Source organism: Coenobita brevimanus, chromosome 61 (genome assembly GCF_032717465.1).
Source record: "Coenobita brevimanus isolate Jiangsu-jjx chromosome 61, ASM3271746v2, whole genome shotgun sequence".
Lineage (NCBI taxonomy): Eukaryota > Metazoa > Arthropoda > Malacostraca > Decapoda > Coenobitidae > Coenobita > Coenobita brevimanus.
In genome coordinates this window covers 26,330,299-26,346,888 of record NC_137014.1, presented here as the reverse complement: position 1 = coordinate 26,346,888, position 16,590 = coordinate 26,330,299, and the positions used below count along the sequence as shown (strand labels likewise).

The 16,590-nt window shown below is 50.3% G+C and overlaps 1 protein-coding gene across 1 annotated transcript in view; it reads left to right on the top strand.

Annotated features, from left to right (window-relative positions):
* Window positions 1-12,218: 12,218 nt before the first annotated feature.
* LOC145403713 (PX domain-containing protein kinase-like protein) overlaps window positions 12,219-16,590 on the top strand; it is a 1,006,790-nt gene continuing 1,002,418 nt past the window's right edge. Inside the window, exon 1 of the mRNA XM_080275395.1 lies at window positions 12,219-12,352. Coding sequence (XP_080131521.1) covers window positions 12,251-12,352 — 102 coding nt within the window. The 5' untranslated portion in view covers window positions 12,219-12,250. The remainder of the gene's footprint in view (window positions 12,353-16,590) is intronic.

Genomic DNA, 16,590 nt, shown 5'->3' with positions numbered 1-16,590 from the left:
CTGTTTCTTTCCTTGGACACCTAATTAACGCTGAAGGCATCTCACCAGACCCAGATAAACTATGTGCCATAGCCGACATTCCCCTACCTCGTGACGTACACGAAACTAGAGCCTTCCTAGGCTTAACATCATACTACAGGCGGTTCGTCAAAGGATTTGCTGATATCGCCAAACCCCTACACGACCTAACAAAAAAGGGAGAGCCGTTCATATGGACCGAACCAAGGAAAACTGCATTTACCACCCTCAAGTCCAAGTTAACCTCTGCCCCAGTAGTCACTTTCCCAGATTACAGCCTCCCATTCCGCCTGTATACTGACGAATCGCTCATTGCCATAGGGGCTGTCCTTGCACAAGTACAAGATGGGCGGGAGCATATCATCGCTTGTGCCAGCCGCACCCTGAATCCTGCAGAACAGAACTACGCGGCCACCAAATGCGAGTGCCTGGGGATCATCTGGTCCCTAGAATACTTCCGTTCCTACATCTCAGGCACCCATGTGATACTCATTACAGACCACCAATCCCTGCAATGGCTACGGCAATCAAACACCACCAACGCACAACTGATACGGTGGTGAGAGACACTCGAGGAGTATGATTTTGAAATCTCATACCGACTAGGCAAACTCCACACAAACGCTGACGCCCTGTCCCGTCTTCCAATCAATGCAATCTCGACAGAGCCAGACCTGGTCCAAATGTGGCACAACAAACAACGCCCTACCTGGATCCCACCGAACACATTCGCTAAACTCCACCCACACGGCGAACACCTGTTCGATCCAAACGGACACATCGTCCTAAGCCCCACCACTGCCCACGACACCATGCTCCACCTCCATGCCCATAACGGCATCCACCTGGGAACAAAGAAACTCCTACAAGTCTTTACCGACACGTACTGGACCCCTAATCCATCCACCATTGCCAAAAACATTATACAATCATGTCGAGCCTGTGCTTTAGGAAAGGACATCACCCGAACACCAGGCCCTGCAGGAAAATTAACAGCACAAAAACCGTGGCAACTACTTTCCTTAGACATCATCACCCCCCTCACACCCAAAGCAGGGTACAAATACATAATCACCTTTGTGGATGTATATTCAAAGTTTGTCATCGCATGCCCCGCCAAAAGATCACAGTGCAGTATCAGTTGCCGATGCCCTCACCCGACATGTCTTCCCTTATTTTGGTATTCCCCAAGTACTGCACTCAGATAATGCCCCAGAATTTACGGGAAAAGTCTGGGAAGAACTGGCAAACATATTCGGATACCACATCTCCCACTCATCCCCCTACTGGCCCCAGGGTAACAGCATCTGCGAGAGAAGCCATCGCTCCCTGATGAACCAGGTCCGCACACACATTATGCAAACAGGAAACGAAGACTGGCCTGCCCACGTCAAGATCATCCAATGGGGTTTAAATACATGCCCACGAGAAGATGGAATAACTCCACATGAAAGAGTTTTCGGGGAATCGCCACTACTCCTACCACTCCGCCACCACCTACAGCCACCCACCCCACCCTCCACTACCGACCCTCTCCACCACCTCAAATGCCGCCTCCACCATCTACATTCACAACAAGACCTAGCACCCAACATAACCCACTCCAACCCATACAAACCCGGTCAATCCGTAGTCGTCGCAAACCTACCTACCCCATCCAAAACCTCCCCCCGATTCAATGGACCTTTCAAAATTATTCGAGTACCCAACCCATACCAAGTCATTATAGATCAACAGGGACAGCACTGCACATACAGAAATCGCCACGTGCGGCCCTTCCACCCACCCGACACTGACCACTCCCGTGCTAGGCCTATCTGCATCCCTGCCCGCACACCTGTCCATCCCGACCTTTCTCAGGATTACCCCCCAAACTCCTACTCCTACTCCTTCTCACCCTCTCCCTCAAACTCACCAACAACCAGCCCACCCCCCGACACCCCACCACCACAGGCCGAAACCACCACCCCTTCACAACTTACAACTCACCTACCTAACACCTGTCCACCCACCACGTCCCAACCCACTCCGCCCATGCCGCCCACACCACCACCACCGCCCAAACCCCCCCCCCGAAAACCACACCACTCACCACCCCACCACCTCCACACCCACCAACCCCCTCCCCCATGACCACTCTCATTATGCGTGCCACACTGCGCCCCCAGCCATTGCCCCCCCTAACCTCCGCACACCCTCACCACCACCACGTGCACAACCACCATCGCCACCCACACCCACCATCACTACTACTCGTACCACCACCAGATCAGGACGCCTCTCACGCCCACCCTTGAGGTACACTCCAACACCTCCGCCCATCGCACACCCATCCCAACACCCACCCCCTCCACATACCTCCCCAAACACCTCTCCCATAACCCTCCCCCTCCATCAAGCATGATGGAATTTTCCCAAATCCCATTTCTCCAAAGGACAACGCTCCTCCCACCGAATCAGTCCCCATAAAACCACCAACCTCCCATCACTCTCCAGCATTCAAATTTCATCTCTCCACCAGGCACCATTCTCCGAGATGAAGGTGACGAGAGTGCATTGGAAACCCTACAACCGCCCACAGACCAGAATCCGGGGCACCCACTACCTGCTCCAGCACCTACGACAGACCAACCACCCGTCCTCCCTCCACCTCACGCTCATCCCCCATCAGGAGCCCAACACCTTCACCACCCACTGGGCCAGCCTCACCCAACACCTTACCCTGGCCCACCAGACATCCACCTCCACCACCTACCACCTCCAGTCACGGGGTCGTGACTTCAACAATGCAGAGGGTGGTAAAATGCCCGCTGTGCCCGCCGCCAGACCTCCCACCTCACCACCCCCCACACCACCACCGGGCCGCCACCGCACCACCACCCCGGGAGGACACACCAGTGAGTTTAGTGACCTCAGTCAAGAGGGTCATCAGGACATTACGGTCCTAGGCCCTTATTCCCCGCAATTGCCCCAACCCCAGGTGATCAGGGGAAGTAAACTACATTGCGGGCGGAGCGGTGATCGACAGAAGAGGAGTGGGACTGAAGCAGAATCAGTCCCAGGTAGCACCGTATTGACAGCTTTGTTATACCCTCTAGGGCAGGAGGCCCAAGGGCAAGAGGCCCAAGGCTACGGCATAATAAAGAGTGTGAAGGGGAAAGCGACCCCAGGCTCCGGCCTTAACACACCAGAAGGAGAGAGTTGCCCCAGCGCATCGCTCTCTTGCTGTTCTCCCCTTCAGGAGCAACATCCCGTCGCCGGCCATGAGCCGTGGCGTGAGGGCGACCTCGTTTGTCCGGCAGATGTTCCTGCTAGGATAGATCAGCTACTGGCTACAGCCAGAGTACGGATCAGGGTAAAGAGCCCCTGCTACCGTATGTGTAGCACTTCCCTATTATGGAAGCAACACCCTGTCGTCGGCCCTAAGCCACGGCGTGAGGGCGACCCCGTTTGTCCAGCAGTTGTTCTCCGTATGGGTAGACACTCGGCTCCAGCCGGGGCACGTACCAGGGTAGAGAAGCCCCTGAAGGTAGACTCAATCCATATTGGAGAGAGTGTGGCCTCTGTGCCCCTCACTCCGGCTTGTCTCGTACTACGGGAACAACACCCCGCTGGCAGCCCTCAGCCACGGCGAAATGACGGCCCCGTCCGTCTGACATGTGTCCCTCGTACGCCGGGCAAGTTCACGGCTACAGCCAGAGTGTGTGACAGGGGAAGGCAACCCCAGGCTCCGGCCTCCAGACGCACTCGAGAGGACACGGGCAACGTGAGTCCTTCTCTTGCCTCTTTCCCTTCAGGGAGCCCTTTGTCACCACCCGGGAATATAGCCCCGGAGGAGACGCTAGAGTGGTGGCAAGGCCCGATATCGAGCTTACTGCCTACACCCGGGAGTTCCTTGTTCCTGTCCGAGCCCCGTACTCCTCCAGGCTGGGGGCTCCCTCCAAGTCATGGGTGGGTGGACCAGGCTCAGCACCTGACGAAGGAGCAGCTTCAGGCTATCTCTGGCTGTAGGGCCCGGTTACTGGCCGTGGCTGTCTCGTGGCACCTTCGGAGTGGCTACCGGCCGTCTCCTGCAGAAGGGTAGAGTGGCTACAGGCCGACTCTCCAGGGGCACATTCAGGAGTGGCTGCCGGCAGTCTCCTGACGAAGGCGGGAGCAGTTACCAGCCGTCTCCTGATTAGCCTTTGGAGCAGCTTCAGGCCGTCTCCTGTAGGAGGGTGAGCGGCTACAGGCTTACTCCAGGGGCACCTTCAGAGGGGCTTTCGGCCATCTCCTGACGAAGGCGGGAGTGGCTACCGGCCATCTCCTGATTAGCCTCCGGACCGGCTTCAGGCCGTCTCCTGTAGGAGGGTGAGTGGCTACAGGCCGTCTCTCCAAGGGGCACCTTCCGAACGGCTGTAGGCCATCTCCTGACGAAGGCGGGAGCTGCTTCAGGCTGTCTTCTCATTTCCTCCTGAGCGGCTTCAGGCAGTCTCCTGTAGGAGGGCAAGCGGCTACAGGCCATGTCTTTGTAGGGCACCTTCTGAGTGGCTGCAGGCCGTTTCCTGATGAAGGTTGGAGTGGCTTCAGGCTGTCTCCTGTAGGAGGGTGAGCGGCTACCAGCCGTCTCAGGGGTGCTGTTTGGAACTGGAGAAACAGTTCCACCCCGGTCTGATTGATGGGCAGCTCGCCCGGCAGGTCATCTTGTACTCCTGCTATGGTGGCGGGGGGGGGGGCAAGTTCCGTGTCATAGTGGTGTGCAGTCCGGATGGAGTTAGGCCGTTTCTGCCCGGAGCTCATTCGCACCGTGTACACTCCTCCGTGGATTCTTGGTGGATTGTTGCTGTCTGCTTCGATGTTCTGCTGCATTTTAAATATCATAACATGCAACATATTATATACTTAAATCGTAAAATGTTTTGCGTATTAAATAACCTAATATGCTGCTGCTGAAGGACTAAGTTCGGAATCTCCTATTCTTATTTATAATATATGAAATAACATGACTCATCCTGCAAGGAATTAAAAAAAAAAAATCTTCAATAGTCATTTAATCATAACAGGCACACAAATCATGATTCATTTTTATACTTACCATCACTTGGTAATAATGTAAACTGTTGCCAGGGCTGTTCTGGTCCTGTAGATACATTAATGAATTTTTGTTCTGAAGAATCTCAAGTCTGTAAGCAAGGGCTTTAGAAATCTAGTCCCGTATATTTGTATAGCCATTTTTTTTTAATAAATAATACGAATCATATTCTTGTGATATATTTGGTCAATTGTTGGGATGCTTTAGTTGGCGACCAAATGTCTGATTTATTCCCATGGCATCTTAGTTGTGATGGCAGCCAAAAGACAAATATTTCAAGAACCGTGTTGCATTGCCTGTGATTTGCGCCTTCTTTGGCCGATCCGAAGCCATCGTTCTGCAGACGTGAGTCTGATAAAGGCGTGGACTTCGTGGACGTCTTGTGGTAGGGGAGGTATGTGACAGCACGCAGTTTGTCAGAGTCGGGTGCTATGCCTTCCTTAAAGATGACGTGTCCTAGGAAGGAGATGGACCTTTCTCGCATTTTGATGGCCTGACCTTATGTCCGGCCTGTTGAATGCGAAAGAAGACTTGCTTGAGGCGCTGGAGGTGGTCGGCCCATGTACGGCCGAAAATGATGACGTCATCCAGGTACGCCAGGCAGATTTTGCAGGTGAGGCCACTGAGAACTGATTCCATTAGCCAGAAAATGTAGCGGGGGCGTTGCAAAGACCAAAGGGGAAGACACTGAATTCATAGTGCTTCCCGTTGCTGGTCGAGAAAGCTGTTTTCCCCCTGTCCTTCAGGTGCACAGGGACTTGCCAGTATCCTGATTGGAGATCCAAGGTGGAAAACCAGGATGCTCCATACAGGGAGTCGAGCGAGTCATCTATCCTGGGTAGGGGGGTGGCGTCTTTAGTGGTCACATCGTTTAGCCGTCGGTAATCCACACAGAAGCGCATGGTGCCATCCTTCTTTTTTACAAGGACAACTGGAGAGGACCAAGGGCTGGTGAATGGAGATATGACGCCGGCATCGAGCATTTCCTGGACCTGCCGGTCTTCCTCGTCCCGGTGCTTGGGGTTTTTCCACCGTGATGGTTGGTGAATGAATGGTCCTGTGGTGTGGTTTTTGTGCACCAGGTATGTGGTGTGGCTTATGTCTGCCGGTCCTGACGAGAAAAGTTCTTGGAAGTTCATAAGGAGGCATCGGAGGCTGTCAGCTGGATGTTGTAAGTGGTGTTCTGCTAGAAGGGGTAGGGTGGCAGGAGAGGAAGGGGGGTGCACACGGTTCAGCTTCTTCCATTTCACCGACCACTAATACTCTGGGGAGGTTGAGGGGGATGGTGAAGATGTTGGTGATGCGTACCACCCCGAGGTGAGGAGGGAGGAAGGTTGGGGACAGCAGAGAGGAGATGGTTTCAGAAGGCATGTCAGGAGGAGAATAGGATGGAGGTTCCAGTGGGCCTGTTCAGGTGAAGCCAGGCCTTGTGCTGAGGGATGAGTAAGGGAGGAAACGATGGTAGCGGGGAAAGTGGTGTGTGGAGGAGCAGGAGGGGTAGGGGAGGGGAAGGGGGCAAAGTAGAGAACTTGGCGGGAGGGGAACAGGGCAAGGGAGAAGGTGGAGGTGTGCACATGCGGAGTGGCTGGGAGGGGGGTCTGGAGGCTTCTGGAAGTGGAGACGTCGATTATGACAGTCGATCCTGGTACATAATTTCTGCAGGAGGTCCATCATAGGCACGGCAGGTCGAGTCAAAGATGATGAATTTGTACTGGGTTGATACTTTTTGGTGGGTATTGGCACACGGGGCTCCAGTTTCCCCACGTATCGAAAGGGAGCCATCCCCTGCATCTATGAGGTGAGCTAAGGTGGGGAGAAGTGGGCCAAAAGCTGAGGCTTGGTGGGAGTAGAAGTGACTGTATAGGCAGGATCTGGCCACTACTGTGTTGACCAGCAATCTCGCTTTTACCCCATTCAATCTCATCTTGTTGTAGACTGGGGGGTGGTATTTTTGTGAGGAGGCTCCCGCCAACATGGGAAGGTGCAAGGGTGGTCCTAAAAAATCCAGCTGTTGTGGGGCATCTTCTTCTTTGGGCTCCACTTCCCCGGGATCGGTGTAGTTGGCGGGCGAGACGTCATCCTCGGTGCCCTTGCCATCTAGGGAGGAGACTTTGCGGTGCCCTTGGGTGGTTGGTCTGCACCAGGCTGCTTCTAGCTGTTCACATATGTCGTGAATAGAGCATCGGTGACTACAGGCGGAGAATTCCCATGGGTTGATAGAAATAAGGTAAGTACTTTCCTTAGGGGTGAGGCATCTTTTGGTAGGGTGTGCCCTGGGTATAGTGGGTGTTGTTGAAGGGCTTGCGTGGGTGGGGGGCGTCCGTGGTTTGGGGTGTGGTGCCCTCTGTGTTGGGAATTTGCTGACTGCACTGATGTGCTGTGGGGTGAAACAAGCAGCTAGAAGGCGTCTACCCAGCTGGACGTCTTTGTTGAGGTCTCCTGTCGGGCCATAGATTGTGATATGTTCCCTTATGGCACTGGGGAGGATCCTCAACAGGATATTGAAAATATGTTGTTCCTGGGTGGCCATGTCGGCCTCTGGGTAAGCAGCAGTGATGAGTTGCCTGGCCTGGATGAATGTGTCATCCAGGTTGCCATCATAGGTGAGGGTGTTGAGCTGAGATAAGGCGACGACATTCCCTAGGGATGGCGTGACTGCTTGAGTCACGATTTGCATGAACAGCACCCATGTCAGCTCTGGGATGATCTTCATGGCGATGCATCACACCGTTTTTCCCAAGTGTGGTAGAATGACTGCTGTATTCTGCCTATTGTGGTCAAATCCAATGTCCAGTAGCGGTTTAATCATGCGCATGTATGTGTTATGTCGCATTGTTCAGGGTCAAGTTTTGGCAGTTGTACGTGTGGTTTGGCTGCCATTTTGTTAGACTTTCCCCTTCATTCCTCATTGCTCTCTGACCGGATCAAGAACCACCGCTAGCCACCAGTGTTATGCTGCATGTCCAGAGCTCAACTCCTTGCTCTCTGTGCATGAGCAACTGGTCTGGGGGTCCCTTCAAGACCGGGTCTAGAGCATGCAACTAGAGGAACAGGGCATAAAAACTCAGGTCAACCAATTACCTTACACACATATTGCAACAAAGAAAAGATACACAATACTAAACACAATACATTGTACAGATTAAGTACACTCTCTGGGATACAGAGGACCTGGATTGGGCTACCGGTGTCTAGGCAGCTACAAGTGTTATCCAGGTGTGGGAGGGGTCCAGTCAGGAGTGCTCTCCTGCAGGAGATACAAGACTACCGTCAGGGGCTGGGTCGTCCGAGGTGGGCTGCTGGGCAGTGTAGAGGGAGGCCTTTCCCTGGTGGGGCATCGGTGGGTAGGTCAGCTCTCAGGACTATGGCCGAACAGGGCAAGCAGGTGTGCTTCTTTGCACCTGTTCCTGGGGGAGGGCTGCTTGGTGATGGGGTTGGGGAGGTCTCAGCCAGGAGTCCTGGGGATGCCCGTGTGTGGCTGGGGGCTGCAGCCTCGCTCAGAGCGAGAGGCTGTCAGGGCCAGGGCTACCTGCAGCATCTCTTCCTCTGGGAGTCTGACAGTGAGGGACGACGTAGGGGTGCTGGCTGCAGGGAAAGTATCCCCAGGCTCACTATGGGGCCACTCCAGATCCTCTCCAGCTGCAACTCTGCTGGGGGGGCTGGCTCTGTGGGGAGAATGAGAAGAGAGTCCCACTCGGCCTCTGGAGGGGTGAGGCGAGCAAAGGATGCTACCCTTGAAGGCCATCACAGGAGTTGCGGACGAGGGATGGACAATGGCCGTTCCCTCCCCGACAGGCACGGGGAGCACTGCCATGGTTCCGCTTGACACTAGGACAGCAGGTGAGAGAAGGACAGTGGCTATTCTATCCCCGGCACAGACGGTGGCTGTCGCTGAGGTCCTGCTCCCTGTGGAGGTGGCAGATGAGGGATGGACAGCGGCCGTTCCCTCCCCGGCGTGGACAGTGGCCGTCACCGCAGTTCTGCCTTGCTCTGGAACAGTAGATTAGAGAAAGACAGTGGCTGTTCTCTCCCTGGTGCGGATGGTGGCTGTCGCCGCGGTCCTGCAGGGGATGGTAAATGAGAAGCGTACAGTAGCCGTCTCCTCTCAGACACAGATGGTGGCCGTCATCACGGTTCTACCTGGGACTGTCAAGGAGCAGGTCCCCCCCCGATCCTGGCGATTGCTGGTCTGACCTAAGAGTAGTGCGGCGGGGTGGCTTACTTCCCGCAGGCTCCATTGAGGGGAAGAGGGGTGTCTGGCAATAGGGGACGTACACCCGTTTGGCTCGGACCCTTTCCGCGCCTCCCTGTGGGTTCCCCTCAGTGCTGGTCTTCCCAGTGCTAGTATTTCACTGCGTATGCAATGCTGCCCGTGAGCAGCTTTCTGTGGGTTCATAACTCGAGATCAAGTTATTCATTAACTAACTGTAATGCTAGGTGAAAAAGGCCCAACTCCTCAGTCCTAGAACACCTAACGTGTAGCGGGGTCCTCTTTTGAGACCGGGGCTTAGTGCAATAAAGAGAGGTAGGACACAAAAACTCCAGGCAATAACCTTTACACGTATATTACCACAATCAGACACAGGACAAAAACAGCAGATATTACAACACAGTATATGGCAAAGAAATAAAACCTTAACTAGGATATTAGTATCTCGCAGGATACTGGCTTAACTGGTACTGATGCCAACACAGTAATTCTAGTGTATAGGTGTACAGAGAATGCAGGTGCACGTGGGAGTGCGGGGAGTGAGTCTCACAAGGGGGGGGGGTTGAGGGGAGTGACTCGCGGAGGGTCAGACCAGAGTTATAGTAATACTGGGAGAGAGTAAGTATTATTAATTCAAACTTAGTATTTTCTAATAGCAAAGGGGTTTTGACAATTGATTCTATTCCTTGTTTACGTTCACGCTAGCTGCTGGGAGGAGATTCTTAAAGGGAGAGAGTGGAGGACACTGGGAATTCACTGTGTTCACGGTAATACAAGCGGGAGAATATTATTGACACTTTCTCTACTGTTTTCTTGTAACAAAGGACATGGGTGTATTTTAATACAGAGGAATCCTCGGGGGAAGAGTCTTACTGGTTTTCTGCTAGGGCGTCACTCAAGAGTCTGATTCACCAAAACTTCGTTTCTGCCTCATCCTTACTCATCCACCCGTGATTTCACTTGCCCCGATATTCAACATACATTAAGTCACTGTATCACTGTTACACTAATTCTGGGGCAACGTCACACTTAGCATAAGTCACTTCACTAGTTCTGGGGTAACACCACACTTAACATGATTCACTTATATAGTGGGGGCGGCAGGGAGACACGCCGGAGACAACTCTGCAGGGATAGGGGCACTGCCAAGGGAGGGCGTGCCGAGAGGGCACGGGACGGCTCACAGGGGCGTCCTGTCGCATCCAGGGCTGCAGGTGGCAAAGGAGCCCACAGTCTCCTGGCTAGGTTCAGGAGTGTGGCCCTCAGGACTAGGGCCGAACAGGTCCAAGAATCTCTGGCGCAGGTCTCGGCCAGAGATGGAGGTCTTATACTGCCTTGTGGGCGTGGAGAGATCACGCCCGGGCATCCTGGGGAGGGTCTGGAGCAACTGAGGGCGGTGGTCCCTGGAGTCGAGGGGTGCCGTCAATGAGGGGCTGCGGCACCGATCTGAACTAGGGTCTGTCAGGTGGGTCTTCTCCAGGGCCAGGCGTAGGGAGCGGAGGCCAGGGGAAGCCATAAGGCCTTGCTGGGGTTCTCCAATACTGGAGGTCCGGGCTCTTGTCTCACGCTGGGGCGATGACACCGTCGACACTTCTCTTTGGCTGTGGGGCCTGGCAATTGGCCGTGGCTGCCCAAGGGCACAACTATGAGGCAACAAGGCCCAGCAATTGGCCGTGGCCAGAGTGGGGGAATCAGCACGCCTCTGGACACCTTCGGAGCAGCAATCGGCCATCTGACGAAGGCAGGAGCGGCAGTAGGCCATCTTCTTCTGCCGGAGGGAGGAGCGACAGTAGACCGTCTCGGGGGCAACACCTTTGGAACAGCAATCAGCCGTCTGACGAAGGTGGGAGTGGCAGTAGGGCGTCCCCTTCTGCCGGAGGGAGGAGTGGCAATAGGCCGACTCTGGGGCAGCACCTTCAGAGCAGCAATCGGCCGTCTGACGAAAGCGGGAGCGGCAGTAGGCCGTCTCCTTCTGCCGGAGGGAGGAGCGACAGTAGGCTGACTCGGGGGAAGCACCTTCGGAGCGGCAATCGGCCGTCTGACGAAGGCGGGAGCGGCAGTAGGCTGTCTCCTTCTGGCGGAGGGAGGAGCGGCAATAGGCCGACTCGGGAGAAACACGTTTGGAGCGGCAATCGGCCATCTGGCGAAGGCGGGAGCGGCAGTAGGCCGTCTCCTGAGGGGCGCTGTCTGAAGCTGAATGAGCAGCTCCACCCCTAGCTGATCCGGCAGTCCCACTCCCCAAAGGTAGTGTCCTCTTCCTGCTAGGGTGACGGTGCGACGGCTGGGTGTCATAGAGGCCCACGGCCCGGGCTGACTTATACCGTTGTCGCACGGCATCCCGTGGTTCGGCTGCGGCTATTCTGTGGGGTCCGGGTGGGGGTGTCGGTGCGTTTCCGGGGGCACAATGCTGTGCACCACGCATCTCGTTTCCGGGGCACTATACTGTACGCCACGCATTTCACTAACGAAGCTTAAAAGCGACATGTGCAAATGTAAAACTTTGTGATCCTGCCTGCTCGCAGCCTGGGATATTGTCGGGGGGGGGGGGGAAGTTAGGAGATAAATCTTCATTCTGTATAACGTAATGGCCATTTTATGTTTTTTTTTTTTACATCTGCAAGCCCGATGGCATGTTTCATGAAAGTGGGAAAATGTGTATTGCAGATTTGTATGTTTCGTGAAAGTGGGAAAATGTGTATTGCAGATTTGTTATTCATTGCAAGTTACCGATTTTTTCCCCCTCTGATAACTCAAGATGGGCCATTGGAAATATTTAATATTAGAATGTGATTTACCTTTCATTCAGTAAAGAAATATGAGTAAGCTTATTTCAATAAACATTTTTGTTTTGAAATATATTATGCCTTAATTTATTTAGACTTTCGCTTGACTATTGGTGGGTGTTTACCAAATCAGCTGAGACTCCAGCTATGAACTATTGAAGCTGCACCATGTCTGTGTTTGAGAAAAAAAAGGAAGATAGGTTATTGACAGATGATACCAAGCAACTCTCCTGTCAAATCACGGATGCACAGAATGCAGATGGACATATTGTGAGTATACTGTGTGTGTGAGATGTGGTATGGTAAGAACTCCGCCCACTTCAGTGTCAAGTACAGTGTCATTGTAACACCATGACTAATGATGAATATAGGAAAGACTAACAGAAGCTTCACAATATGCAAAGATGAAGATGTACTTATAGAAGAGCAATAATGTACATTTTAGTTCCATGTCAACTGTTTCTTAAAAAGAGGAAGAAGGGCAATTCATCTCTGTCGATTTATATTCTTACAGGAAAAGTTTTAAATTAACTTCATTTTTTTTTTTTAATGCAGACGAAAAATGTGCAGTTTAATTCCCTATGGATTTTTTTGTAGATTGGGAAAAAGGTACAACATAGTTGTGTTCATGTATTTCCTGCCAGAAGTTATTTTCGTGTTCAGAAAAGGATTCCTTACTTGAAGAATTTCAACGGTATTCAATTTCTATACCCGCCCTTTTTAAATATTTTCCAGGGTAAGCAACGTTGGGTCTGGTTAGTACTTGGATGGGTGACTGCCTGGGAACACCAGATGCTGTTGGCATCCCTACGTCAAGTGGGGTTGGTGGAGGATTAGTGCCCCTCCCTGTAAAACAATTAACTCTAAGCCCTTGGCCACCCTGTCTGGGATACATGGCGTCTGGCAGTGAATGAATGAAAAAAAAAAAATTCTTTACCAAGCAGGCACGCCGATTCCACCCACGTTATAATAGACTCATTATCTTAACTAAGATAGTTAACTGCAGAATTGTGACTGCAGAAAGTGATTGGAAAAAGACAAAATATCCCTATTTTATAGTATTTAAGGAAGTGGCCAGGTTGCCCATGTCATGTGTTTATCAGCAATCTCACTGACGGCCTGCGTTGTTTACCGGCCATCGCACTGACTGGACGAATCACTGTGCCATATCTAACGTACTCAAATACACACAAAAGGAAACACTAATAACAGTGTCAGAGCTATGGAAACCTTAGTGATTTAACCAAATAACCATGAGAGTAAGTTTTAAAAAATCACCAGTAGGTTTAGTAATCCAGGAGAAGTGTCAGTTACCTTGTGAAAGACTCATTTCAGTAGAAAATATGGAAAGGCCACATCTAGTTGGTTAAGAATTGATTTTGCCAGTTAATAGGTTTTCACTCCTTACTTACCCATAGTTTATTGATTAATATTTTAAACCATGCCTTGGGTTTTCCAAATACTGTATGTAACTTTTATCTTATTGAAATGGACCTATCACAAGATATTTGTTTGATTGTAAAGATTACTCTGATGACTGGGTATTTTTTAGATTTTACCTGTGAAGTACCTAATATGTAAAATTTTGTTGTATCACACACTGTCACTGTGACGGTTACCACCAAAAGCTAACCTTGCTGCCAAACTGTCTTAATTCACATGATACTTTTGATGCAGTGTAATATTGCCTGTCATAATGTTTTATGTTGGGCTAGGTTAGAACAGATTAAGTTAGGATGGATTAGATTGGATTTTTGGTACGTTAGGACTAAGATTCTGATTTGGATTTTCTCGTCAGGTTAATTAGCAGTCCTAGCTGGCTACAGTCATGGGGACTATGAGATAATATAGGTTGTCTTTAGCTTTGAGTATTTGGTATACTGACATGTCCCATCAGTGAGACCGTTGGTAAACACTGTCTCCAATTGGGGAGATCGTCAGTAAATACATTGCCATGGGCTAACTGGTGGCTTCCTTAAATACCCACAATTAGGTACACCACACACCTGTATTTTCTTTTTTGTATCCCCCTTATTTGTAGTCTAAAGTGAACAGGTAACTATCTGTGTTAGAGATGTATCGGATGTCTGATTTCAGAGATCTGTGGATGTAGATGTTTAATAAATCGCAGATGCAGATGTTTATGAAATTGCAAATGTGAATGCAGATATTTCTTTCATCACAAACACAGATGTTCTGCATATGTAGATGTGGTTATCAGATACATCTCTGTTGTTGTGACAAAAACCATCATATTAATAATTAATCATGTTTGTGAGTATTTAATGGACAAAATTTCTCTGGTAATGTGAACATTTTGACAGTACGTTAAATTTTATGCTAAACCAATGATTTTGTGGAGAAATATGCCAAATTTAGCATAATTATGCAAAATCTGGTCACGCTTCACTTTATGACAGGGTTATAAAAAGTGCTCAGCTCTGCCAGTTCTTGTTTTTCAGTCTGGTTTGTGTATATCTGCCACATTCTCTTTGTGTGTGGTAAGGATGTGGATATGTTTATTAAATTGCAAATGTGGATTCAGTTGTGGATGTTTAATATATCACAAATGCAGATGCAGATGTGGATTTTAAAAATGATGCTGATGTTCCGCATATGTGGACGTGGATATCTGATACCTCTATAGTCTGTGTGGCATACAGTACAAAAAGTAGCTACTCATCATCATCATCTGGACCTCCTTTCCCACCCTAAGGCAGGGTGAGTGAGGAGTAGCAACGTCCAGACAGCCTAAGTTTGCCCAGTCCAATGGGTCACGCGTCCATTCACTCATCGGTCAAGCCCCCGGAATCATGACTCTATCTGATAAACCAAAAACATTCACCACATTCTGTAGCATCACATAAACGTATCCAGTAGTCAATCCAGATGCTGTCACGTTAAAAAGGGATGCCAAATCCCTGATCATGCATTTCTTCTCACAACATTCATTAAGCCAGCTTGATCTAATGTCAGTCCCCTAGCCTCACCTACTTCCATACCTCTCTTCCTCACACACTAATCCACCATATTCCTCCACCTTCTCCTTGACCTACCCTACCTCCTTGCTACTTCAAATTCGCTCAGGTATCCCTTTTTAACCATTCTCTTGTTATCCAGTTTCTCCACATGACCATACCATCTCAGTACACTCTCTTCGATTCTGGTGTCCACAGACTTCTCGCCCCACATCTTTCACGAATCATTATTTTATAGCCTATTCACTTTCTGTACTCCACATACATTCCTTAGCAGTCCCATCTTCACAGCTCTCACTCTTGACTTTTCATTTTCATGCCACACCATAGTCTCACATTCATATGTTAAAGTTTGCACTAACACTCCTTCAAATAAGCTTCACGCATCTGCAGCACTCAAGCCTGTTTCTTATCAAGGCATTCATAGCACTGGCTACTTTCCTTCCTTGTGTCACTCTACTTTCCACTTCTTTTGCACATTTTCCTCTCTTTTCTATCACTGTACCTAGGTATTGAACTCTCTCACTGATTCCAGTCTCTCCCCATTCACTGTAACATCACGCTGGGAGTCACCGTCTCTCTCAGTCACCATCACTTTACTCTTTTCCACATTTACTTTCAGGGCACAACAGTCACAGACATCAACAAAACTCTGCACTAGTCTACCAAGTTTTTGTCTGGTATTTGCAAGTAGCACTTCATCATCATCATACAACAAATTTGAGATAATCCATCCATCACCATTCGTTGCCAATGCCATCCTTATCTCCATTACTCATGTTTTTACTTCTCTCATCACCCCATCCACATATATATAGAACAACCATGGGGACGTCACACAACCTTGTCACATGCCCATACTGATCGTGAACCATTCACTTAGATGTCCTTTGACCCTTACACATGCCTCACTACCATCATAAAAACTCTTGACAGCACCTACCAGCTTACCATCTACCTGGTATATGTGCAAAACCTTCCATAATCCTTCCCTGTGTTCTGTGTCGTGTGTTTTTTCCAGATCCATGAATGCCATAAACACGTATAATTCTTCTTACAAGCCTTCTCCACTACCTGTCTTACTGCAAATATTTAATCCACACATCCTCTGCCTCTCCTAAAACCACCGTCTTCATTGCTCACTAGGGCTTCTGATTCATACTTTCTCTATAATAATTCTTCCACATACCTTCCCTACCACACTCAGTAAACTTTAGCCACGATAATTCTTGCACTCACTTCTCTCATCTTTGTTTCTGTACAGTGGTAGAATCACAACCTTTTTCTACTCTGCTGGCACAGTGACACTCATCCATGCCATCTTTCATATCTCCAGCAAGCACTTCATTCCACTTTCTCCACTACACTCAATAATCTCTTCATACATCTCATCAACCCCAGCTGCTTTTCCCTTTTTCAGTCGCTTCACAGCATTCTTCAGCTGTGCCAGTGTTATGTTTCCTGGCACTTCATTCCTTCTCTGCACATCCCCCAAACCAATCATGTTCACAGCAACCCTGCTCTTTCTAT